Source organism: Dunckerocampus dactyliophorus, chromosome 8 (assembly GCF_027744805.1).
Source record: "Dunckerocampus dactyliophorus isolate RoL2022-P2 chromosome 8, RoL_Ddac_1.1, whole genome shotgun sequence".
NCBI classification, from domain to species: domain Eukaryota; kingdom Metazoa; phylum Chordata; class Actinopteri; order Syngnathiformes; family Syngnathidae; genus Dunckerocampus; species Dunckerocampus dactyliophorus.
This window is the reverse complement of record NC_072826.1, coordinates 20,857,266-20,884,903: the sequence shown is the minus strand read 5'-3', so window position 1 is coordinate 20,884,903 and position 27,638 is coordinate 20,857,266. Positions and strand designations below refer to the sequence as shown.

The window sequence follows — 27,638 nt, the reverse complement described above, 5'->3', positions numbered from 1 at the left end:
ACATCATCACTGATGATTCATTTGCCATGGAAAGTACTTTTGTCAGTCAGGCACACTTGGAGCCATTTCCTTAGCAAGACTGTCCTCTTGGATGGCAAATTCTAGTATTTTCGAGGCCATAATCATGGTTCAGTAAATACGGTACCTTGGTTTTAGGGTCACCATGAGGTTCACTTTGGGTACAGTAAGGTTGTAAAATCATAATTCCTATTTTGTATTTTAATAAATTGAAGTTCCTAATTGCCTGAAGTGCAGCGTGTCACTTGTCTGTTTTATGTATTTCACCGGGAAGGCCAAGTGTTCCCAAACAGAAAGGACAAAACATGATTTTTGAGCTCTGACTTCTGCTTGGCATGTATGCTTGCACTCCTAGAAAGCACGCATAAGAGATAAAATTGTAAATACAGCCAAACGTCTGCCGTCATCTTCCTCCTCGTTACTAATACAACGGCAGAAATGGGGGGGAAGGGTGGATGATCTGACCATGGGTTACATGGCAGTTCTTTTTTCACCTCCATTCGTCCTCCCACTAAACATTATCCCCCATCATTCCCCTCCTGCCTCGCCGTCTCAGTCCATGTGCAATATTTCTGTCGTTGCCCTACAAACAGCCTCTTCCTGTCACCTTTTTCATGGCCAAGCTTGCCTGTTTGCCATGAATCCTCCCCACCCCCCCAGCACCCGTCTCCCTATCTGGCCGCCCCACCTTTCGCACGTAACCTCATCTCTTTCCTCACACTTTTTTCCACTCCACCGCAGAATCTCATCAGGTGGCGGCGCCTATTCAACTCCAAAGACAGGCGGCTGATTAAGGCGGTAAAGCTGTTCAAAAGCTTTAATTGAATGCAAACACGGGACGGTTGGTGTGGCGCTCCTGTGAGAACAGAACAAAAGAACAATGGCTTGGATATATATATTTATTTATATACTGTGTATATATAAACCATTGCTCCAGATGGCTGTGTCTCTGAGTGTCCCAGTAGGCAGTTGCCGACTCTGCAAAAGGGGCGTTATTATCACCTGTGTCCCTGTCGCTGCACCTGGGAGGAAGGGAGGTCTATTTTTATCAGCATCAGATTGCTAGTAAGACTGTGAGTGAGGAAGAGAGAATCGGTCCCACCTTCTTGGTGATGTATTACATGGAATAGGTGTGCAGCTTGGCAGATATATGAGCTGAAGAAGGAAAAAATAGACCTCTCTTCTCAGAAAGACTGCCACAGGAACCCGGCCTACATCTTTGACTTGCGCGATAGAGTGGAGGTCTCTGTGCAGCACAGCTACTTTGCTAATTGTGGACGTATATTTAGAGCGGTCATCAGGAGAATCAGAGCTTCCTGACCTGTCATAACATACCCTCCCACTCCTTCCCTCATTACCAACCCCGTTGACCTTTTCCACGCAGCCTGACTTACAGCCATACAATGGAGCCATCGACCACTTGATTCATTTAACAGGGATTAGGGCTGTGCTTTGCCGTCCTCCCCAGGCTGCTTTTATGGGGATGAGCTTGTATTGACATGAAACCATAGCACAGGGGCTGCAACGTAAGGCGGGGGAACTACTGTCTGTTCTACTGCTTATTTTGTCATACACTTTAATAATGTTTTGGAACTGGCCGCAACATTAGGTGCAACTGCACTGATCAAGACAAGGTGAGCAAAAAATGTCTTTACTTAAGATAACTTCTGAACTGGACTTGACCCTGAGGGGTTTTATTAGAGATGCTCGCTATTGGCTTTTTTACCGATATACTGAGATTGTCCAGCACTTCATTTCCGATACCGATGTAAGCAGCAGCTCTTCGCTCAAACTGTCAAGTCACATCTCGTGTAATGAATGAACACATTATGCTTCTTTCGCTGTGATGCCACTGCATGCATTGCACAAATAAACACAGTTTGTGCAAAATAACAAAACAAATACTGCAATATGCAATGTAACTCATAGAAAAATTGCCATGTTTATTTTAAACATTTTGTCTAAACAAAACTCATAAAAAAAAAACTCTGTATGTAAGGCCCTGTCCACACAAATAAGGATATTTTCAAAAACGCACATCTGCCCCTCTCCGGTGTAAAAAAAAAATCTCTATCCACACGGTGACATTTTAAAGCTATTCCTGTCCACACGAATACGCATACACAGGCTGTCATGCACATGCCAAAGTAAGGGGGCGCTGCAGCTATGGGCTGTTTAGGCAGTTTTAACCAATCAGAGGCTCCGATGACATCATTTCGATGACGATGACGTATCATAACAAATATAGCGATGTACAGTAGAAGCTACATGTGGACTAGTAGTGAAGTAGCGTTACTTTTCAGTACGTTATTTCACATTTGTTAGCAAAATGTATTGAATGTAAAACTGAAAATGGATGAAACATGTTCTTTATTAAAATGTAGCAGATGTTGATCATCACTACAATGCTGACAAGTGTAGTTCATTTTATTGATCAAAAAAGAACTCCATCGGATGACTGGCTGTGATGCTATCGTTGCATATGCAGAACAAGGCAGGCATGTACTGTATAACAGGGACGCTTTCAATGTGCAGGCGAAGCAGCTCAGTCAATCGCAGTCACAAGCTTCTTGCCATGCTAACGTTACCACGCCATTCTTCCAAAATAACGACATGCTTGTGAAAGTTGTCCCACCAGCTAGAAGTCCGATCGGGTCTTGTCCCAAATTGCCATCGTTGGCGGGAGTGTCGTAGCCGTTTAGCGAGCAAGCGGCAGCAGTATACCGTCCTTCGAAGCCCACAATGGCGCCTTTGTTTTTCAACGTAAAGCGAAAGTAGGTGTATGTTTACTCTTATACACACAAAAAGTCATTTCAGCGTGCTTGAAAGCATCAAAGTTACTGTATGTTTTCCACTGCGCACATTAAATTATACTTATCTAATGTGGAAATAATGGCACATAATTGTTTCATTATTTGCCAGCAACAAGCCAAAAGCAAGCTTGCGGCGGATGAATATTGTTTGCAGAGCCACACAGACGATGAATGACATTGCTTATTAACTTTTTGCCCTTCATTGTCTCCGAAGCGGTGGTGCGCCAAAGAAAAGGAAATCCATCACCATGGAAGTGAAAATGAACATAATAAAAATATTTTTGATGATTACGGCTAAAGATGATTTAATTCTAGAGAGGTCATGCCTTCTGTGCGCTGTTACAAGGAGATCTGGGAGGAGAAGAGGACGTTGTCCTTCCAGACTAGCCTGGGACAATATTTTAAGAAGGTAGAAAGGCCTGCAAGACAACCAAAGAGATACACAAGTAAGGAGTTGTTTTTGGTTTATTGCTGTTTCATTTTATTTGTGTATTTCAGTATTTTGTTACTGTAATTTATGTCCTTCATGTGCTCTGTGTACAGTGTGAGTGACCGGTGATTATTTAGGTTTAAGTTCTGGGAACAGAACTGGTAACCCAAGGACTCGCCTGTATTCCTACTTTTCATCAAGCATCTGCGATTTCTTCCAAGAAGAAGCAGAGCATGAGGTTGGCTTGACATATTTAACAGTTTGAAGTCGTTTTAAGCAGAGAGCTATATCAGAATAAAAAATGGCGGTAAAGAAGGCACATAGAAAGCAGCGTTCGCAGGCAATTTAGATAAATGGCCCTTCACAATGAGAAGGAGAAACGCTCTGCGAGGCATTCAGGGGTGTAGTCTACATATGGCGGGTGGCAAACGAGCCACTCTGCATTTTTATGAATTTTTCCTCCTGCGTGCGCTCCCTTCAGAGACGCACCGTGTCGGTAAGGTCAACCCTCCCCGAACAAAATCTTTCCCCTGATTGACGGCAGACTCAGGTGGCCTCGTACGACTGCACCAGTCTGTGACTTTCCACATTACTGGAGGAGAAGAATAAAGCTGATTGCTTCTGTTGGCCTATTTGTGGCAGCTGATTGAGACCATGTGATGTTTCGGGCCGTTCACCTGCAGATCAGGAGGACATGAAGACATGCAGACGCAACAGTTTTTGCACATGACGGCGTGTGTCAACAGGAGGTGAATAGCTAACCTCATGCGGTGTTCATCTGTATGCAAACTCACCTGCCTTGTCTTCCCATGCCAGGCTGTCCCTGCTGGAGGAGTGGCGCGGCATCCGCGACCAGGACCTGTCAACGCTCAGCGGCATCGAGGGCTGCGTCTTCGTCCACGCTGCAGGCTTCATTGGCGGGAACACAACACAGGAAGGAGCCTTGGAGATGGCCCGGAGGACCCTGCAGGCTGCCGCACAGTCACCTGCCAACGGCGACTGTTGACTAATCGGGAAGGTCCTTTTGTTCAGTCCTGAAGAGGATGTGGATTTGTTAGCGTGTGGAAAAGCCTTCTGTGCTGGACTACAAAAAGTGGAAACCCAAGCAAGAGTAAATATCGTATACAGTCAAAAGTGCTTATTTTTTTCTTCAAAAGATCATTTTTCTTATTAAGCACACTGAGTTTACTTTAAGTATTACTTAAAGTAACTTAATCTAGTTTAGGTTTCCACATCTTGTAGTGTGTAAATTAGGTACACCAGCATACTCCAAAACAAGAGTTGTATTAAAGTTCAGCCTTTGCAAAGATAATATAAAACAAATATTAAAAGATAATAATTCGAATAGATTAGTTTCAATCTGCGATAAAGTAAAGTTTAAAATGGCAACCATGTTAATAAAGCCAGAAAACTACTAAAATGTAGACCTCCACCGAGGGCAAAGTGTCATAATTTGGATCAACACAATCGTACACCTTAACAAATGCTCACTTTCCCACATATTACTACAAAAAACATCCATCCATACACATACACAAACACACACACACACACACACACACACACACACAAACGAAAACACAAAATCTTGGATCCCGTCTTTATCTTTTGTCTTAGCATCAGTTGACTTTTTTTTTTTCAGGCAATATGACTTTAATTCTCCCAACACTAAGGCTTTATTATTTTTTTTTTTTAATCATTTGCGGGGAAAAAATCATTTGTGGAAAAAAAATCTTGGATTCCCATTTGTATCTTTTCTCTTTTTTTCAGATGATTTTTTTCTTTTCAATATGCAAATAAAAGAAATATCTTGATACATGTCAGTGAGTTAACCACAAAAACAGCAATGAAAGGTAAAAGGATATTATCTTTGTAAAGGCAGACTTTGTATTTGCATCCCATCCATTTTGCAGGTGTGTGGTCAGTCTTTTGACGTTTATTTGCAATAAAACACACTTCTCATTATATGTTTGTCTGTGCTTTTTTACAGTACGAGCTGAGGTCTGGCAGCAAAGCCAGCCCCCACCCCAAAAACACCCCCCGCCCATTTCATTGGCTTTTAGCCGTCAGCCAAGGTGCTCCCTCAAAGCCTGAGAATAAACCAGCACAGAGGGGATGGCTCCTTTCATTTCTGGCACGCTTGCATTAAGCAGCACACTACAAAGAGGCGCAAGCTATTTTCTGCCAGGCGGCCATCAAAGCGCCTAACTCGGCCCTGATTAATTCAGAGAAATTACATTTACAAAGCCCACAAAGAGGTGCCTCCTTATGGTGGTCCATGTTCTGGTGATGAGCAGTGCAGTGAGCTGGACTGTCAATTTCCTTTTGGTAAAATTGGATAAGGGGAAGGATTTTTTTCCCCCTACTGTTAAGCTTTTCTTCCCTCATAACCCTACCTGGTCCTCCCATCTTATTGCATTTGCTCCCATGGAAAGTCATGCATTTAGCATTACTTTCATTGTGTTCACTGGTGCAGACTGCTGATTTTGTTCAGCATTTTTGAATTCTTGATCTTGTCACTTTTGTGCTCGCACTAGCAATGAATGACTCACACGTTTGTGCTGGATTGTGCTGGACCTGAGCCAAGGTCTGAAGTGATAAGATCTACACACCATGTTGCGTTCAGTGGTGCGTGTTGTAATTATTATTGTATTTGAGTAAATGATTGAATGGCTGCGTAGTAATTGACGTCTCTGCAGAGCAAAGATGGTCACACTCTCTTCCTCCCAGCTTCTAATAAAAGGATTTTAATACATAGAAAGGGCTGATATGTAGAAATAAGCTTGCCGATGTCTCCATTCTCGCATCTGTTCTATTTTTATACTATCGTTCAGTGAGAGCACAAAATTTGTGCAAGATTTTGACAAGATTTCTCATTCATTAAAAAAAATCATAATAAATGAACTTCATTTGGCCGGCCTCCATATACAGTGGAACCTTGGTTAGCGTCAATTTGTTCCAGACGGTCAATTTTTCCCATAAGAAGCTTTTATAGTTCTACAATTATAGTTTTACATGCAGAAAACAATTTGAAATGCATATAAATACATGTAAATGATGGACAAAAGGGATAAATGAACACAGACGCGCTGTCCCCAAAGACCATGTGGCAGCAAGATCGACCACTACCACCTTCTTGTTTTGACATGAGTTTCTTGAATTCGATAGTGTTTCTCGACTCAATATTGTAACCCAAAATGGAACCAAAGAAAGTTGCAAGTACCAGATAATATATAAAAACACCACTGAATTCAATAAATAACTCTTGACAAAACAGGAAGATGGTGTCCGTGGGGTGTCTCGCTGCCACATCGTGTCTTTGGGAACAGTAGTCTTCAGTGAAGGAACCTTAAATGTTCATTTAGCCCTTTCATTCTTTTTTTTTTTTTTTTTACTGTAAAGTCTATGCATTTGGAATTGTTTTATGCATGTAAAACTATAAAAAGGTGCTTTGTGTTTATATTTTTGAGTCAACCGCTGATGTCATCATAGTCCCGCGACGTAACTTCAGGTTCTGGTTGCCGTTGTCATTGTCCAGTACGTACCCGGAACGCAATCGGTCCGGCGCATGCGCAAGGACTACGTCACTTCCTCCTTTAGTTCATTTTTACAGACAGCGCTTTTGCGACGTCACATGCTGTGGTAGTTATTTTTTTAAATGTATGAACATAAATGGTCAATGACCATACTTCATATACTGTATGTAATATGTTGGGAGGTTATTTTACAAGTGACTCTTGTTAAAATGCTTCGTTAGCATGGGGATGTTTCTATCGTCTTACGACACGCCAACACTGAGCTACATAAAACTTACGCGTAGCGCAGACTTAAACGTCATATCCGCTTACGTGTAACATACATAAATAAATAGAATAAAGCACATAAAATGCAGTTACATTTCAATGTAAACAAGCATAATTACAGTGCAATGATGGATGAATCTAGAGGATTCGGCTAGAATTTTTTTTCAGTGGCGGAAAAAAACGTAAAATAATTTATGGAACAAAGAAAAGAGGGATTGTAAATTGTCCACTTACACCATGGATATGATATAAAAAAAGAAGGTTGATTATGTTGTTATTTCTCACGTTTTTGGGAGTGGAGGGGGGACGTATATTGCTTGCTGCCGTAAAATAGATTGACGAATGGCGTAGATTACGCATGCCTAACAGGTGACTGCCGAAAAATAGGCCGACAGGATGTAGACGCGTTCTGCACATGCGTAGAACCCAGAAATGAGGAGGGAAAAAAGATTATTGCAAAGCCAAATGCCACAGCCCCCATGTGGGAATGTTAGTAATAAGCAAGGAGAGCCCATCAACATGAACGAGCCGGTATGCTGAATTTGTTCAAAAGTGGCAGCAACAGAAACGAAATGAAATTGCCCACCTAAACATATCCACCCGACCCGGTTTTCCCACCTGGGGGAAGAAAAAGTACACACCGACCGTCAACACTCACTGAAACGTTTGATTGGCAAAGTAAATACAACTGGAACAGTGCAAAACGGTGTGCGTTCACAGAAAGCCACAAAGAAATGCTGCAAACGTTTGACAGTACGAATTTCCTGTGAGAAAATCCATGCCACAAACGCCAATTCCACAACTTTACAGAGTGAAGATGACATATTAAAGGAGATATTGCATTATTATGGTGTATTTTATTATTAATATTATATATCAAAACAGTGGTTTATTTGATCTAAAAAAAATGTAGCTAAAAATAGAGTATTGTTGAGTGTCAATTTCTAGGGCAATATTTAAAAACACAGCTGCATTGTTTTGTGACTCAGTAAAATAAAAAAAGTTGGTATGTCTCATAGTTTTTCCTGGTTCTTTGGACCGTGTTGCTGTTGGAGAAGTAGTCAATGATAACACAATTTAAAAAAGTTTTCAAATTGTATTAAAAAAAAAAAGACCAATATATTTGGTTGCAGTGCTGGACACTATCATCAATGAGGAACATCGAGGAAGAACCCAGAACGAAAGTACACAGTCTATGGCGCAGTTGCCGTGCCCCTGTAGAAAGTGAAAGTTAAGCTTGTGTCAGTGAAAGCAGTGCATCTATTGTGTGTCTCCCTCTTGTCCCAGTGTTTTTCCATGAGTCCTATCTTCAGTAAATGTTGTGCCGCTCTGATTGAGCTCTTTGAGTGTATGTGTGTTACCTGAAGGCCTCAATGAGAAGTTATTAGTGTGTGTGTCAGTGAGGTGCATGGCTGGTGAGGCACTCAATTATTTTTGAAACTTGGAATTATTGTGCCCTAATCAATCTTAATACATTAAGATGCCTTTCGATAGGATAAGAAAGCGCAGTTTTGATCGTAGTTTGTTTGCAGGAGTGCACAAGAGCTACACAACCGATTTTGGCAGAACTTTATGGAGGAGTGGCACAGGTGCCGAGCAAAAACCCTTTAAATCCTGCAGCAAATCTGGAGCCATTCCCTTTGCACAAACACAGGTTGTGTAGTCCAGTCGTAACGTCAAGTATATTATGAACTAGAACGGGGTTTCCAACAGGTAGCTCAACAAAGGGTCAAGGAATATTTGCTTAAACTTTTTGTATTTTTAGAACTATTCAGTTCAGACATGACTGTATTTAAGGACCAGTGACCACAAAATAGCACAAAGACAATGAGCACACTGTTTGAGTAGGGCCCTACGAAATTTCTTTTCTTTTTTTTTTTTTTTTGCCAGATTACATTTGATTTTTTTTCAAATTCCATTTTTTTCTGTATACATTTTTTAAATTCTGTTTTTTTTTACACCTATTTTACCAGCATAGAATGTGTACTTTTGCGATAGCAAATAAAATGTATGCTAATTAAATGCGATATATATATATATATATATATATATATATATTATATCGTGTATATATATTATATATACACGATATTTTTTATGACACCCTTATTTTGTTGACACAGTTAGACAGTATGTGGCGAAGAGCGCGCTTATTTTGAAGGCCGGAAGTGTGTGGTATGTGTGTTGAGAATGTCCGTTGACAGTTAAGGTGAGCTGGGAGCAAGAATAAACGTTCCTCTCGTCTTTTTCTTTTTTAAGAACTTGCAGGACGTCAGAGGGCATGGTAAAACACTCGTTTGCATTAACCGCACTAGCATGCTCCGCTAAACCATAAGCTAACCGAGCTAGCTTCCTTTCACGCCCCGTACGAGACGAGTTTCAAAGCTTTTCAGGTCGCCGGTTTGACATGTTTAGTTCGGGAGGGGGGGCGACTACTGATTGTGATGAGATTCCGCCACGATTGAGCGGTGTGCCGGGGAAATGCTTCCCCACACAAATATTCCTTCTCCTCATGATGACAGTATTTCGATCACATCATGTCAATTCCCAGAGATTCCACATTTAACAACAGATTTAGTTTTTATTGGCCAGTTCGGCGATTTCGTTAATAAAGTACAATTTATGTTGCCAGTCACATAAATAAAACACAAACAGCTCACCTCACCGTTCTTTTTGTCAAAGTACCTCTCATACTCTAAAAGTCGTAAGAACCCTGCACTCGAAAGGAATGCTTGTTTTATTACAAAATGTGAGTTGCGGATATCAACATTTTGATAATGTTCTGGCAAACAAGTTTATTATGTTTGGGTTGAAATACGCGATGAAAATAAATGAGTAGCTCTCGGCCATTTTCATTTTGGAAAAGTAGCTTTCAGAGGAAAAAAGGTTGGAGAGCCCTGAACTAGGAAATAGCCTGCCAACATACAAACAAACAAAATTGCAATATATGTATGTATGTGTGTGTGTGTGTGTGTGTGTGTGTGTGTATATATACACATTATATATATATACTGTATATATATATATATATACATACATATATAATAGATGTCACGTTTTTTTCCACGTTTGCCAGAGAAAGAGTCTGTTTTTGCTGTTTGACTGACAATGGAATATTGTCATGGAATACAATAATGGAATATTCTGCCCCCAGGATAAAAAATGGTATTATGTCTGTGTGTTACGATTCAAATGTGATACCATGTTGACTTACCACAAATGCTGTAATTTTAGCCGCTACACTTATTTACCTAATCGAGGTGTTCCAGGGGTTCTCATTAAGTGGTGACCCACTTGGTAGAAGCATACCTTTTTTTTTAAATTTAAAAATAACCCTCAAAACACACGCCTGCCATCTTTTTTTTTTACAAAAATCCACTCAATCACATGAGCAAAATGTATTTCGGAGGAATGCAAACTACAAAAAAAAATCTGTACTATAATAGTAAATTGATATTTGTATATACAGTATCAACGAATAAAATAAAACATATTTTCAAAATGTTTGTATAAAATAAACATAATAGACTTCAGACCATTAATGACATTAAATATTTTAATTTTTGCCTTATTGTCCGCCACTCACTTTTGGTTTCCCGACCCACCAGTTGAGAAACCCTGACCTAAACCACAAAGACCACCTGATGTTAAGCCTTGGTCACAACCGCTCATGCAGACTCCTATGGCCCGTCTACGTGCAAAAAAACGCAAGAAATGCACGGAGGGTGCGTGTGTGACATGCTGATTTCCCAGCTGTAGACTGACTGCAGACCAGCCGCAGAGGTTCTTTGTCATGTCAAACTCTACGGGCGCTGAGGTTTTGGTTTTTTTTCAGGTTGCAAGACAAACTTATGCACTTCGTATGTCTTAATGCATCATCCACGTGGCCAACGTGTGTCTTTCTTATGTCCGGTTTTGGGCAAAATGTCAATTTGTTTGTACGTCGGAGTCCTACAAGTGCACCCCACATACGTAATCAATGTGGCCAACATACACCACGTTCAGATACTTCGTACGCCCTCCATGCGTGTATCCCTCATGGTCACCACAAATATGTTCTCCACGAACAAAAAAACCCCAGCAATTTGGGGAACGGCCAAAAATTCATACATCTAGTTGTGACCTCGGCTTTTAATTGGATGGAGGCGATAATTACAGATAGTTCATTTATCGTTATATCGGAAATGTGAAAACTCATTCTATATAACAAGTTCATTTTTCATCATTAATAATGGAGTGCATGAGAAAGTATAAAGCATTGCCACAACACAGCAGCAACAGAGCCAATGTTGCAATAGCGGAAAGGAGCAAACTGTGAACTATGGCATCGCTACTATGAACGTAATATGGAAGTAGCAGTGTGGTGGGCTTTACCCTGCAATCCAACCTATCTTGGTGTTCACAGCGCCAGGGAGCGATGTGTGGATGTTTATCCATCGGAGTTAAACAGCTGCCGTGCGTGTTAATATCCAAGCAGAAGCTGGAGTAATTCTACATTTGATCCAAGTTGCTAGATTCATCAGATCAAAACACGTAGATGTTCGGATTTGTCTGCACCAGTACCATGAATCACCATCTACATTAATAATCAGGTCTGCTATCAGGTCCGCTCAGAGCAGGTGTCCGATCACAGTGCACCACGGTGGCCACAGCAGGTGGCTCCCTCCGCTCTATAGTCTGGTTCTCCTGACCTCTGGAGCGGCACCAGGGCTGCCCGGAGCGTGTATGTCCGGCATGAAGGCGTAACGTAATACAATTTAGCGGCACGGTTGCTATATTGAGCATTAAAAGTGAACGGCAGGAAGTGTTTCTTGCATCATGCATTTATTCGGTAATTCAATACAAGCGGTCCACAAAGATGAAGTATCCGCCGCACAGGATCTCCACCTCTGATTGTGAAGCAGGCACGCTCCACCTCCGCCTAGCAGCACCTGGCCTCCTGGTGAAACACGCCTGGGCGTCCAAAGTGTGGCCCGTCTGTGGAACGTGGATCAATACAGAAAAGTAAATAAGATAACAGACAGTACGAATTGCCTTTGAGAAAATACACGTCACAAACGCCAATTCTGCCATTTTAGAGAGTGACAGACGACAATAAGATAGCATTATGCTATATTATAATTTATTATTATTATTATTGTTATATATTATATCAACAGTGGTGTATTTGGTATCAAAAATTGTTGAGAATAATATCGTTTTGCGTCAATTTGTGGGACAATGAGCATTTCAAAACTCTCCTGCATGGCTTTGTGACGAAATAAAAAGGTTTGTTTGTCCAGTCATTTTTTAAATTGTGCTTAAAACTCCTGTTGAAATCTCACCTCGCCTCGTTCTTGTGAACCCAATATCGTTTATAGTCTCATCTCGTGAGTTGGACGTCTCGTGACACCCCGATAAACAACAGTACGGCAAATTTAACATGCAGAAGGTTCACACCAACAGTGGAGTAGCGCTGACCAACATTTTACAGCGCATGAAGAGGTAGATAAAGCCGACCACTCAGGATTCTTGAAATGCAGCTACTGCTATCTTGTGGAGTTGACTAAAAACATCATCAACGCTGATGTTTTTTGACCCCGCACTAACTGGAGACCTCAGCAGTTATTTGCCTCTGTAGCCGACGCACCCGCCGAATATAGGAGACGTGTTGGTTCATTAAATGGAGGTGTTAACTGGATCGCATCTACGGTACTTTGTAATATATTTGACCACTTACGTAGCCAAAAAGGGTATCAAATGGTTTGACCCGGCACCCGGTTATTTGTTTTTTTGGACGATGGCCACTATAGTGGATCCTGTAGTTAATAGAATAAAGGCGTTAGAGCATTTCCTGTACGTTGATATTATTTTCTGTTGCACAGGTTGTTTCTATTTCATCTACTGCCTCGCTCTGGTTCGACCGTGCGCTGCAGATTGCAGATGTTTTTGTCGTGTGCATTTGTACCCAGCTCCAAAGCGGTTCCACTGTGCTACGGAGAGGCTGAGCGGAACACCTGACCCCATCCTGACCTGTTTTTAGTGGACTGAATCCTGTGAGAACGGCAGGCGGCTGACAAGGAACGCTCCGCTGCTTTTCCTTTATGACTCCTCACCACTCTATCAGGCTCACTCACATCCACACAGCAGGGCGGGTGTGCTCTTTTTTAAATGTCCTCCTTCCTCTTCGGTCCACACAATCACAACCTTGCTTGTTGCTGATGGATCTTTTTTTTTTTTCTCCTGCTGTCAGCCTGTGTTTGCAGTTTAGTTTCATTCCGCTTTGTGTTTTGCTGAAACAGATAATGCCCTCACTTGGCCGAGTCCACATTGTCAAGGCCATCCCCAAACAGATGCTCAACTCTTGTCATTGCTGCATATCATATGTGCTTCTTTGGCTTCTCTTTGCTCTTGGAAAAAAGTACAGCTTTTCCCCTTGCAGCTGCGTGTGTCCTCTGTCAGACAAGGAGACTGTCTGGAAGTGTAAAAAAAAAAAAATGTTTAAAAAGTCTCCAAAAAATAAATGAGAAACATTTCACTTGCAGCATTTTAGATCACACTTGTCAGGCCTAGAAATGTCAGTTTTGACTAAGTTGATGGGTGAAGGGCATGCATGCTGCATGGGGAGGCAGAGGAGGAAGCCATGAAGACCCTGAGGGCCTTTTGGCAGATTGACACTTTTTTTTTGTGCTTACTTACTTGCAAAAAGAGAAGAGGACACTCGCCACAGGAATATTAATTTTTTCATTTCATGGACACATGAAGTAGACATTTAAGAGTTTGGTTTAGACATGTACACATTTGAGCAAACATTTTATTATCGCTTCTCAAGGAGCAATACCATAGAAACTGATATACTTCAGAGAAGTCTGTGTACAGCGTAGTGTAGATTAGGGGTGTCCAAACTGTGGCCCGTGGGCCATAAGCGGCCTGCGGCTGTTTTGTTGTTGTTCTAAAATTCATTCTAAAAATACAACAGCAAAAAAAGGGACAAAAAAGACCTGTGATTTTACGAGAGTAAGGACAAAATATTAGGAGAAAAATGTAATAATATCAAAAGAAAAAATGAAGTTGAAAAATTGAAGGGAAAAAAAGTCCCAATATGACAAAGAAGTTGCAATATTAAGTTGGGTAAAAGTTATAATATTACCATAATTAAGTCAAAATATTATGAGACTTAAGCCTAAAAAAACGTACAAGAAGAAAGTTCAAATATTTGTAAAAAAAAATTTTAAAAAAGGAAAAACAAAGAAAAAAATGTAAATAGAAAAAGTTCATACTATGAATACGCTTTGTCACCGATAACACAAAGCCAAAATGCATGTTTTTTTTTCTTTAAATATAAAAAATGTCTTTGCACATATGCATGGGTTGGGTTCAAAAATGTAAATCTTTTGGCCCTCGGTGGAAAACATTTGGACACCCCTGGGCAAGATGTACTATCCACTGCAAATGAGTCAACACGCAGCCATTATTGTCTAAATAGTTGGAAACACAAGTGAGTGAACATGTCCAAATTGTGTCCTTGGTGTCAATATTTAGTGGGAACAGCATTTTTATCAACCACTGTCTTAATCCTCTTGATCATGGAATTGACCAGAGCTGCATAGGTTCCACTCCTCCATGATGACATCACCGACGTTGCTGGTGGATGTTACACACTCATCCACCTTCCTTCCTTTACTTATATTTTATTATTTTATCATTATTTTAATTTCTCCCTGTCTATTTTATTTCATTTTATGAAACAACAACTTTTAAACAAGCTCAGGTTAAGTGGACCTTTAAGTCAGAGTAGTTGGAGTTCACCGAAAGACTTCCCCCCTTTTGTGTGTCCCTAAACCCCCAAAATGAATAAAAATTTCCTTTGTCTTTTATCCCCGTGTCCCGATTTTGACAAGACTATAAAGTGCACACGATCGATGACATCGGTACAGTTCCACTTGGTCATTTCCTGAATTGACTTCATGAATTGAGTTCATGGGGAACACGATGCATGCATGGTAACATTTAAAGACAGGAAGTGAACAAGCTACCAGTAATTGCTGAAACGTGGAGAAAGGGTAGGACTGTATAACCTCTGCATCTTCCTACTTCTTTTCAGACACGTTGAATTGTGCAAATGGCAGCATGTGATGGAACCTTGTTAAGCATGCCCAAAACAAACAAACCCATGCCTATACTACCAGTCCAGGGTGTATCCCGCCTCTCTCTAGATACCTAGCGTACCCCCGCGACCCTAGTGAGAATAAGCGGCATGGACAATGGATGGGTGGATGGATATTATATATACCACCCTGTGTCTCGATGAACAGCCAATCGGATCCTCCGGCTCAGCGCAGGTGTGATTTTTTTGAGTCTACCACTTGACTTGTTTGTTCCATAATGCTCAGGATCTTTCAAAAAATGTAGAATGACTGATTTACTGCGCCCAACCTCAGCAGCAATGGCACGCTGTGAGAGGCCTTGCTTATGCAGCTCGACAATCCGACCACGTTCAAAAAGAGAAAGCTTCTTAGCGTTAGCCATCAGGAGGGCATGACAGTGTGAATGCCTGACAGAAAATGAACATTTTGAGCAGATTTGGGCTTTTATAGCCTGTGGTCTTAAACTTTTGATCAGCTGATAAACAGCCTATTTCAGTTTAATTGTTGTTTTCAATAAATTACTTTTTCAAAATGCTTTTTGTCTCACTCCCCCTTCTTGTTTTTGCATATTGTAGCTCTACTTAAAACTTCATTAAGATCCAAATGTGAAAAATGCTAATTCTAGCAATTTTTCAACTGGTCTTAAGATTTTGATCAGGAGAGTATGTTTTGACGTTTCTATTTTGTTTCAGATTTTATTTAACATTTTCTTGAAATATTCTCTGAAATATTTAATATATACAAATTATGCACTAAATATTATATACAAATATATGATGTATTTATAATTATTAAGTATTTTAATTTACATGTATGTACACTCCTGCTCCAAAACAGTACAATACAGTATTAGGGTCCTGTGTGCTGATATTATTATTCTCCATTAGCTAGGAAACTCTTTAAAATCTTTTCAGTGTTGTTGGGGGTCTCCTTCTCTCTTGTTGAATGATACAGCTCTTGCTTTGGATCTTATTATAATGTATTAGCATTTAAAAGGTTACTGCTAGTGACGTATTATTATTTGTATTTAATATTTTATTTCGTATTTTTGTATTTTACTATAGGATGTGTTGCACCTAATATTGTGACCAGTAAATCCCTATCATGTAAACTCATCTCCCAATCTATTTTTCACCATTCTTGACGCTTTTTTTTTTTTTTTGCACCCGTGCCATTTCATATTACACCCCCCACCCCCACCCCACCCCCTAACCCCCCCACCAACTTCCTGTCGTCTTTAAATATTCATGCCACCGCCTCTTCACATCCTCTTAAAGAGAGATCTTGTTGGACGACGCGAGTGAGAAATAGGAAAAGAGTAGAACTAGGAGGTCACGTGTAGGTAAACACGGATGAGGACAAGTAAAATGCACCTTGGTGGCGAGGGAGTGTGTGAGAGAGTGTGTGTATGTGAGAGAGAAAGCCACGCCCACTCCTCTTTATTTTAAGCGCGCGTTTCTCTCCCCTCCAGTCATTGATGAAGAGTCCGGCTGACGCGCGGCAGAGCAGAAGAAGAAAACACTCATAAAATGTTCTCATGTACGCGACAGAAAGATGACAGATAATCCGCCTTTGGGAAGAAGATGCTGAAAAGCCGCGAAGGGATTTGAAAGCCTTTTACTTGAGAGGAACCATTCACGGGTAAGTAGTTTCACTTCCTTTTTTTCCCTTTCTGTTGAAAAGTGGATTCCTCCCTTTTTAAACCCCGAAACACTTTGATTTAAAAGATGTTCTTGTCACTTGTACCTTCACGTGTGTCGTGTAGATTTGATCCTTCGCAGGAAATGACTATGTTCCAGTAATTCATGCAGTTACTTTCTTCATCGTTTTATATGAGACATTTTCAAAATAAAATTTCTTATTAAGTAATTGTTTGTAATGTATCTATTATTAATGGATTGGTTTTTATTATTGTAATGTATGTAGTTATTTCTGTATTATTTTTATTTATCTATTAATGGATTATGTTTTATTATTTTAATATATGTACTTATTCTTTATGTACTATTATTTTAGATTTTTTTTATTTATGTACTTATTTTTTTCATTATTTTTTATGTATCTGTTACTTATTTACTTATTTGTAACTTATTTATATATTTATTTAGTCGACATTTCTCTCCCGCCCCCCAGGCCCCCTTTCTTTCATTGCTGGGGTGTACAAAATGTGGCCCAGGCCGCGGCGTAAATTACAGATAAAATTCAACACAGCCCGAATTGGAAAAATTGCACAGAAAACAAAGAAAAAAATAGAAATGGCCTAAATACCCCTAAAATGCCACCTGCAAACCAAAATGGGAGACCATCTTTGAGACCGCCTTTGGCGGGTTTTCGTGCATATTTTCATGATGATGTATGCCCAATTTCCTGTCAATCAGACACTGCCGGCAGCCATTTGTCACTCTCCTGCGGGGGTGCTACTGAGCAGGTTTTGGGTGTTACGTCCGGGACTCCTAAAATATGTAAATTTGTGCTTGTATGATTGGGTACTTTTTTGAGTATGTTAAAAGCCCTCAAAAAGGCGATTTGTCTACCAGAAAATATTGTGGATCACTGAGAAACCGCTCAAAGACACACCTGCAGTTTAAGGGAGAAAAGGCTCCACTCGTTTATTCAGCAACCGTTTCTAAACGATAAGAAATGCCGTGGCACTGCCAGAAGTTACTCCTTACCTGGACATCCTTCCATCGAAAGGAGCGGAGCTCTTGGCAAACCTTGAGCTTAAAGGGCTGCACCTCACACTTAAGGAATTTAGCAAAACATTTTACGAAAGAAAAACCGTTAGACAACCTCATGCCAAGTTGACCTCTTATACAGTACAGTGCAGTTGGAGTTCACCGAAAGATTCTGCCCTGTTAGGGGTCTATAAAACCACCAAAACAAAGGAAAATGTTTGTTTTTATCCCTGTGTCATGATTTATCCTGATATGACAAGACTATAAAGTGACTCGAGTGACTTGACTCGAGTTCATGTATTGAGTTCATGGGGATTATGATGCATGCATGGTAACATTGAACTCATTCAATACCAGCCCGGGGTGTACCCCGCCTCTCGCCCCAAAGTCATCTGGGATAGGCTCCAGCTTATCCGCGACCCTAGTGTGGATAAGCGGCACAGAAAAGAGATGGATGGAATACCAATGACGTATTTATAACCCGAACGCCCGATCCCAAAGACGAATTTATACGTCTTTGAGTTTTTTTTGTGTGAGAGGCAAAAAGAGGTGATGAGGCAACTGCACACTAATGGATGTCACTTTTAGAGCCGTTCTAAGCCATAAAAACAGCCACAAGGTGGCAGAAGTGCATTTGGTAAGAGTTTGAATTGTGAATTTGAATGGAAAAACATACATGACAGCAAGGAGGAAGTGGAAGAACGTGGAGGAGTGTAGCGTGCAGAAGGTTATGCATTGAAGGGAAATTTTAAGACATGCACATGCACACACAGTTCAGTTCCAAATGTGAAAATTGTAAATAGTTCATGGTGTTATATTTGAAATGTAGCTGGTTTTCGCCCTTTTTTAGTCGGGAACTGATATTTTCCTGAAACTTACCTATGTTCTACTGCTGATTACTAAATAATCAAAAAAGGTAGAAACAAACTTTTTTTTTTCTGATGAAAGACGGGAGTTTAATCTTTTTTTTTTGGTCGTTTCCATGTTTATATAGCCATAGAACACAATATTCTCTGTGCTTTGAAAATCAATCAAAATCATCTAAAATGGCCAGTACTAACAGGTTTGTCTTTTGAAAAATGGTTGTTATTGAATGAGATAAAGAAAGGAAGTAATTGCTGAGACACGGAGAAAGGGCAGGGCTAGCTCTACATCTTCCGACTCTTTTTTTTTGGGCACGTTGAATTGTGCAAGTGGAAACATGTGACGTAACCTTGTTAATCATGTCCGAAACACATAAACCCATGCCTATATTACCAGAAGGAAGCATGCCAAGTGTAAATGGAAATAATAGGTCTCCAATTTTTGTCTTGCTGCATTTGCATGATCATGCATGCAGCAGGTAATGACTATCTGTGCTGCTGTTGTAGCGGAGTTTACGTAAAAACAAAAAACACCTCATTAATAAAATCATCACCAGCTGTGGAAACACACACACAGCCAACAGTCACTAGAGCAGCGTCTGATGTAATAAATATCGAGCAGACACCATTTTTGGCCCCACACAGTGCAGATCAAAAGTCTTGCAGTCAGACAGGTGAAGTAATGGGGCTTTAAAATAGATTCACACACGTATAATAGAGGCTGTCTGGCCACAGCCCGCACATTTTAATGAGATCCAAGTAGCAAAGGCACAGCTTCCAGTGTCTCTTTTGTCTGTTTGAATGATAAAATGCATAACATATCACAGCACGCACCACCGATATCATCCAAATATGCCACCTAGAGGTTCTAAGTAGCAAAGTTGATGTCACAGAAAACCATTGGGCCAAAAAACGAGCAAATTTTCTTTTCTTTTTTTTACATTTCGAGTTATAATTTATTTTATTATTATTATTATTATTATTATTATTATTATTATTATTTTTTACCTCTTTTGCTCCAATATAATTAATTAATTTTATTTCAATTAATTTTCTTAAAAAAACGTTTTTAAGACCCCCATTGAAAAAAGAAAGTACTGTTTTATGTATTTATTGAAAATTGTATATATAATTTTTTAGATATTTTATTATTATGTTATACTGTAGTATTTTTTTGTATTCATCCTATTCTATTTCCCCCTGACGTGAAATTGAACATTTTGTTTTTCAGTTTTTATTAGACTGCTCCATACTTTAGTTTAGATGTTTTCACAGTATATTTGTGATTTTAGCAGTACTTTATTAGTAATATTTTATTTGTATTATTTTTATTAGTATTTCTCCTCACTTTTTCATACTTTGCCTTAGATTTTTTTTTCATATTGTTATTATTTTGAGTCCCCCTTTTCCAGGAAATAGAACATATTCAATGAAATGTTCTGTAGTTTTTTAATGTTGTAGTATTTTTTTTTATTTTACTCACCTGTATCCTTATTAATTATTTTTATTTTTATTTCCTCTTGCGGTGACATTTTATTTTTACATTTTTGATTCATTCATTTTTTTCATAATTTACATTACTTTTTTTCTTATTTCCCCATTTTAGAAATGATTTTTCCCATATTTTATATTCCATTTTTTCATAGTTTATATTTAATTGTTTCACAATTTATATTGAATTTTCGAAATGTATTATTTTTATTTGTATTTCTCATCACCCTGAAACAGAACATTTGATTAGTAATTCCTGTTTTTTGTTTTTTAAATTCTCTCTAGCTCTGAAATAAAAAAATGCAATTTATTGAAAGTGCATATATTATTTTTGTTCTTAATTTAGAATTCTTCTATTTCACTTTTATTCAACCTTGCCCCAAAATCGAAAATGGTACAGTGTTATCCTCTGACGTCATTCCACATTAACCAGGAAATAACCTGGACCAACAAACAAGCATAAATACAGCATTCCGTATGCAGTCATGGAAAAAATGCTTAAGAGCACCCTTGTTTCTTCAGTTTCTTGTTCATTTTAATGCCTGATACAACTAAAGGTACATTTGTTTGGACAAATATAACAATGACAGCAAAAAAGCATAAGCAATTTTGGTTATCGTCAAGAAAACCATGGGAGTTGCTAGATATCAGCTCTTAAATTCAACTCTTATGAGCTATATTTGTTATCATCATTATATTTGTCCAAACAAATGTACCTTTAGTTGTACCAGGCATTACAATGGATCAATAAACTGAAGAGAAAAGGGTGGTCTAATAATAACTGCTATGTTTTTCTTCTCGCTCAAGCCTTGGCAGAGGTCTTTATTTTTACACACAATGTTAGCTAGAGCTATGGCATTATATCTTATTATGATGTGCAGTCTCATTTTGAACTTTTGCCTAAGTGCAAAAGGGAGGAGGCTCAGAGCCGCCCACTGCTGGCCTATTTATCCCTGCTATGTCTCTTATTGACGGTACGAGACGCGAGCTGGATTGATGTTCTCAGCTTTAATAGCGTGTGGTGGGCCCTACTTACACATCGATCCCACCCCCTTTTTGTCACCTCAATCCTTGCAATGCATGCATAACACACACACACAGCCATGAAATATGATGGAGTCAGTAGCTTATATGACATCATGGCAAGATAAATAGAGGGATAACTGAGACATATTGATGAGGGTCATGATTCTTTTCAAGACGCTCTTGTGGAGAAAGAACTGCAGGCGCTACTGTACTCACACAGCTTGGATGGTCAGGTCTCATCGTTTCAATGCCGAAATCTGCTGTTTACACATCAGGGAGTCTCCCTATTCAAATAAATGCTAATATCATGAAGCTTCCCTTCACAACAGCTACTGTTTGTCCATTCAGCATACTCAGACACGTCATTCTGTGAGACAAAAGACAAAATTAAGGCAAGGTTACAACTGTAGACCACAAAGATTCTCTTGTTTGTTTTATGTAGGAATTGTATTTTATTGATGAAACAAGTGTTTTTTCTTTTTCTTTTTTTTCATTATTTATTTAGATGTTTTTGGATTGAACAGATGATCTGTTTTCACTTTTATTTTATTGATTAATTGTTATTTTTTATTGTATTTTAATTTATGGGGTAATATTTTTCCATATTTTTCCATATTTTTTAGAGGTGTTATAAGACACTCGAGACGATACATGAGATTGGGCCTACGAAAACACGACGAGATTTTAGCATTGCTTTTAAGAAAAGTACAATGACAAAATATAAAAAAACATATGACACTATATTGCGATCTACTAATTTAATTTCTACTATGTTACACTCTTCTGCACTCTGTGTGTATGCTACTGGCCCCGCCTCCACCCACAGAGACAAAGAGACTGTATGACTGACAAAAGGGCTCACTCTCTTCATGCCGTTGTTCTATGGAACAAACGTACCAAGGTGCTGAAACCAATGCACAGGGTGAACCCTCTTCCACATGGCAACATATTGAGGCCGGCAAAATGATTGCGTTCATTTCATTTATTTTGTGGTTAATTAATTAATTTATTATCACCTCAAGCCTATTGGCCATGAGACATTTTTTTTCTGAACGAAAAATCTTCACATGTTCACATTTTAATCGTCTGAGATCTTGTGAGATGAGGGGAGGTCTTGTGACACCCCTGTTTTTATATTGTTTATACGCCGTTTTTTTTTTTTTTACATAACATTTTTTAACATACTAAAAGTAATGAGTGTGATTATTCATATTTCATTTATTTATATTGTTATTATTCAGATTTGTATTGTTATAAATTGAAGAGGTTATTTTATTTCGTATGCCAGTGTTACTACTACTTTTTTGCCATCATTAAACTCAAATACTGTAGATGTGTTTTAAAGTTTTTATTGTTTGAATTGAATGTTATTTTTTTATTTGAATATTTAATTTTTTATTTTTCTGATTTTTAGCATTTTTATGTCTTCATTATTGTTTGTATTGTATTGTATATGTGTATTGATTAAACAGGTTTTTTTTATATTTAAGTATCTTAAGTTATTTTTATATATTTTTTATATTTTATTATTGATAAAATGTAAAAAAACCCAAAATATTCACTTTTATTTTTATAATTTGTAATTTTTTTAAAATACACATTTCTAAATATATGTTAGTCTTGTTTATTTGCATTTTTTGTTTTGAGCAAGGGATTTTAAAATTATTTATTTATTTATTATTATTATTTTGATTTTATTTGTTCATGTTGATTAAGAGAGTTGGACAATATAGGCATATCGGTTATCGGCAAAAAAGCCAATATCGGACATCCCTAGTATCATTTGTATTTATATACCACTTCAATTTTTGTTATTATTTGTATTTTTTTATGTATAGTCGTCTGCAGGAAGTACATTCTCCCGAAAAAAATAAACCAAGGGACTTTCCTACTGCTAACTTGTGAGTCTATGTTATGTCTTATGCATGTCTTATATTTTCTGTTATTACATCTACTATATTGGTAATAAGAATGTAAAGGTGACTATAGGGGCGTTCTTTCATGTCTAGAGGACTCTAATAATGTTAAAAGACGTTTTTAGAAGGTCTTAAAGAGGTTTTCTGTGCTCTAACTACAAAAATATTCAATTTATAAATAAGAAATTCTACTTTGCGGAAATTCAGCAATTAATTCACCAATTAAGCGTTATAAATGAGGGATCACTGTAGTTTAAAATATATTTTGTTGGTATACTTCAACCTTGATGAGTAACACCTTTGGTGAGTGAAAGTTCCTTGTTGAATCACGTGTGACAAACTGACCAGTTTTCCTGTCGCTATCAGACTGCTGGTGACATCATCGTGGTGTGCGTCGGGGGGCTATGGTGAGGCCATGTGCCCGGGCCCGTGTGAGGACAGATGGACCAGCATCACCACGAGACGACGAGCTAAAGGCGGCGCCCTTCTGCCATGGCTGTGCATCCTGCTGTTTTCCACCTCTCTGTGGGGCCAAGCCTCCCCGCAGTGTCCAGCCAGCTGCCACTGTGCCTGGGACACGTCTACCGTGCTCTGCTCGGACGCCGGCCTGCAGGAGATCCCGCAGGGGATCCCGCCAGATACCGTCTCTCTCCACCTGGAGCGCAACAACATCCGCAGCATTCCCGAGAGTGCCTTCAGCGAGCTGGTCCACCTGCGGGACCTCTACTTGTCCCACAATCACATTGACACGCTGTCCTCGGGCGCCCTGCGGCATCTGGGGCCGGAGCTCCGCCTCCTGGACCTGTCGCACAACCAGCTGAGACAAGCCAGCAGGGACGAGTTCGGGTCAACGCAAGCAAAGACCCGCCTCTATCACAACCCGTGGCACTGCGACTGCACCCTGCAGGAGCTGATGGAGACTCTCAACCTGGAGCCAGAGACGGTGAACGGCATCGTTTGCGAGAGTTCCGTACGGGGGCTCGGCGAGTCCAGTAGGTGGGAGGAGCCCGGGGGGCTTGGAGAGCACGCCGGACAGCCTCTGGTCAGACTGTTGGACTCCGGGGTGAATTTCTGCAGCCTGCACAGGAAAACCACAGACGTGGCCATGCTGGTCACCATGTTTGTGTGGTTCTTCATGGTGATTGTCTATGTGGTCTACTATGTCAGGCAGAACCAAGCCGAGGCCCGCAGGCATTTGGAGTATCTGAAGAGCTTACCTAGCCCACGCAAGACCCCCACGGAGACAGACACCCTCAGCACTGGCTTCTGAACTCCTCATGTCCAATTTTCCTTCAGAGTTATTGTTCATCTGTCTCATGAAAGACAACTAGTTTACCCCCTGGTGCTCCTCCACTGGAAAGCAAAAGCAGAAGACAACCAAATAGGAACTTTATCACTCTTTTCACACCCTTTGCAGACCCTCATGAAGCTCTCCTTACAGGACTCTTTGACCACGTGACCCTTGAGAAAGGAGCTACACAGCTGGAGGGTATTTATCAGGTCCAAAAGGACAGGACACACAATTGTTTTCTTTCAATTAGAGGACAGAGGTTCACTAGGTAAGTGGTCAAGTCAAGGACATTTGTACCCAAATAACATTTTTATATTTATTCGCTGAGCGTGTGATTTATTATTTGATTTAAATGTTTATTTTACGATTGAGTATATGTGTTTAAAACAGTGTTTTCATGTTTTATATATGATTGAGCAAGATTTGAATTCAAAATTTTATGTATTTGTATTTTTATTGGTCGAACAGGGGATTTTTTTATTCATTATTTTATTTACTGATTCAGTTATTTTTGCTTTTAGATTTTTATTATTAGTATGTTTTCATTTTATTTATATTTTATTTATATTTGTTTTAATTGACTGAATTTAATCTCAATTTTTTACCTGTTTTATTTGCATTTGAATGATTTTTTCTTAGATGATTATTTTTTATTATTTCTATTTTAATATTAGTATTTTTATTGATTGAACAAGTAATTTATTGTTTTGTTTTTTTATTATTTTAATTAATTTTTTGTATGTTTATTGATTAAACAGATTATTTCTTTTAATTTAATATTGTATTTTAATGGTTAGCATTTTAATAATCATTTTGCTTTTCTATTTATTTGTTTGGATATTTTCATTTTAGTCATATTATTTCTTTATATTTTAGTTGATTGAATGCAATTTATATGAGTTTTACTCAATTTTTTATTTCTCTTTTTTATTATTTTTAATGTTCATTTTATTATTGCTGTTACTGATTATTATTATATTTAATTTATGTTTATTTTTGTATTTATTAAGTTACACCAATTTGCAATGTAGCAGTTCAACAGTTTTATCAGAACGAGAAAGCGTTTCTTGGTGGGCGGACGCACACATGACATTCAGCCAATCACCTTCTACATTTTTCTTAAGTGCCTGTCTTTTTTCCAGTTTTCCAGTATCGACGGTCTTCAAGATGGTTCTGTAAAACAATCAGGCTTTCTCATATTTTATTTTTTAATGGATTTTCACGCCGATGTGAAAAGAACAAGCAGTTATGATGAAAAAAGATACATTTTCAAATATAAAGTATGTGACGTAAGAAAAGCATCAAACTACAACAGATGAAATGGTTTTCGCATCATCATGTTATTGTAGCGGTCATTCTCAGGCTTCAATGTGATGTTTCACATTTGAATCTCCCAAAAACATTTCTTCATGTTCTCATGCGTCTTTTCTGTGTCAACTTCAACTGTGGGGTGTTTTTTATGTCTGACAAAAGTGTAGTTGAACTGTTTTTTTTTTTTTTCCAGTAATCAGATGTCCGTGTCGTGTAATGTGTCTTCTGTGCTGTCCTGCCATGCCCTCCACCGGGGAAGAAGACATGCTGTGATAGTTAGACTACTATGACACACGTTTTGGTCTTTGTGTGGGTTTTAATGTTCTTGTTTTTTACAGCTGGTTTACAGTATGAAGTCAAAGCTGGAACTTATTATCACATGACCTTCACAATAAACCTGAGTGTGGGCAAGCCTGTGTTTGGTGTCAACTTCAACCCCCCGACCCTAAAAAAGTCAAAATAGGTTATAATACAAATACGAATGAACTTATTTTTGTTGTGTTTTTAATGTCACAAACAGGGTCAGGGTCTCCAAAAAAATAGCGTCAAAGTTAAGTTGGCAACATGGATGCCTCTTGCTACATCTTCTTAATCTCTGGCAGACCTGGTCCGTATAATATGTGTTACGAAGCATACCGCCACCTACTGTACAGGGTTGTACCGACAAGCTACATTCACAGACTCATTATAATGTGTTTATGAGTGATGGCAAACAGTTCTTCTGCAGTGGTTCTTAACCGGTTTGGCTGCGGGACCCATCATCACCCCTCCATGACAAGCGGCGACCCAAGTTGTTGATATTTTTCAACTCAAACTTCTCAAATGCAGTGGAACCTTGGTTAGCGTCATTAATTGGTTCCAGCCTAATTGAAATGGACGTTAAGTGAATAAATTTTTGTCATAAGAAATAATGTAAATTCAATTAATCCGTTCCAGGCAACCAAAAATGTTAACACAAAACACCTTTTTATAGTTTTACATGCAGTAAACAATTCCAAATGTATATGAATTAGGGCTGTCAAAAATAGCGTTAACGGCGGGAACTAATTTATTTCATTAATTACCTACATTTTTTAGCGCAATTAAGGCATACGCCTTATGGCAAGCCACATCTCACTGTTATGACGACAGACGGCAGCACAGTGTAGTTCCCCACAGAGTGTCTGACGCTCTTTTATATCTTTAATCTAACCTGAATAACATTCCAACAACAAATATATGTATATACACGTACATGTACATGTACATGTATACGTATTTCCAACTCACAAACGCCTCTTGTCCCTTCGTCGTCGGAACAACACTTCCTCATTGTCACTACACGACCGCGAGATGGATTCAGGGACACTGAATCACGTCTTTGTTTTGCGTCTAAATAAACAGAAAGACAAAGAAAAACAATAAGTGGATATTCTTGTCACTCACTTTGTAAATGTAAATGTGGAAGTACAATTTTCTGCATTTAAGTATGCTCGGAAATCCTACAAAATACACTCAAAATGTGAATTCAGCTTAAACGACGTGGTGTGTTTGAACGCAACCCCTCATTGCTCACAATAACAGGTTATATTCTTATCACTCACTTCGTAACTCTTAATTTGGATGTACAATTTGGTACATTTTAATATGCTGGAAAATACACTGAAAGTACATTTATCTTAAATTACATGATGTCTTTGAACGCAAACCGTCATTGCGCATAATAACGCAGTTTAAATAAAGTGTGATTCAATGTTCTGCTACTATAAAAGAAGACAAGAATCTTGAACATTTAAGACACTATCATGGATTTCAAAGCGGAAGAAAAGAGAAACATAGAAATGCTTCTGACATTTATTACGTGTACTTCTACTGTACAGGAACATGTACTACTTC

At 38.9% G+C, this 27,638-nt stretch overlaps 2 protein-coding genes and 1 long non-coding RNA gene across 5 annotated transcripts in view; 2 read left to right on the top strand and 1 right to left on the bottom strand.

Annotated features, from left to right (window-relative positions):
* myg1 (myg1 exonuclease) overlaps positions 1-5,226 on the top strand; it is a 43,632-nt gene extending 38,406 nt beyond the window's left edge. The window contains exon 7 of the mRNA XM_054784874.1: positions 4,078-5,226. Within this exon, the coding sequence (XP_054640849.1) occupies positions 4,078-4,267 (190 nt within the window). The 3' untranslated portion in view covers positions 4,268-5,226. The remainder of the gene's footprint in view (positions 1-4,077) is intronic.
* Positions 5,227-13,006: 7,780 nt separating this feature from the next.
* On the bottom strand, positions 13,007-27,086 carry LOC129186983 (uncharacterized). Of its 3 annotated transcripts, none has more exons than XR_008572330.1 (4): positions 27,033-27,086; positions 23,507-24,514; positions 21,462-21,612; positions 13,007-13,518 (listed from the first exon to the last, which is right to left on the bottom strand). It is a non-coding gene; the product is annotated as an uncharacterized LOC129186983 (long non-coding RNA). The 3 variants fall into 3 exon arrangements; XR_008572329.1 differs by lacking the exon at positions 13,007-13,518 and having other exon boundaries at positions 20,954-21,612; positions 23,507-24,239; positions 24,379-24,514; XR_008572328.1 differs by lacking the exon at positions 13,007-13,518 and having other exon boundaries at positions 20,954-21,612.
* Positions 16,517-26,166, top strand: LOC129186982 (leucine-rich repeat-containing protein 3-like). The gene is made up of 2 exons (XM_054785794.1): positions 16,517-16,831; positions 23,528-26,166. Exon 2 carries the CDS (start codon positions 23,577-23,579, stop codon positions 24,429-24,431), a length of 855 nt encoding a protein of 284 aa, XP_054641769.1. The 5' UTR covers positions 16,517-16,831; positions 23,528-23,576; the 3' UTR covers positions 24,432-26,166.
* Positions 27,087-27,638: the final 552 nt, after the last annotated feature.

What these genes read in the sequence shown, in the direction of transcription:
- LOC129186982 (XM_054785794.1), top strand. Translation starts at nt 23,577, where the DNA reads ATGTGCCCGGGCCCGTGTGAGGACAGATGGACCAGCATCACCACGAGA.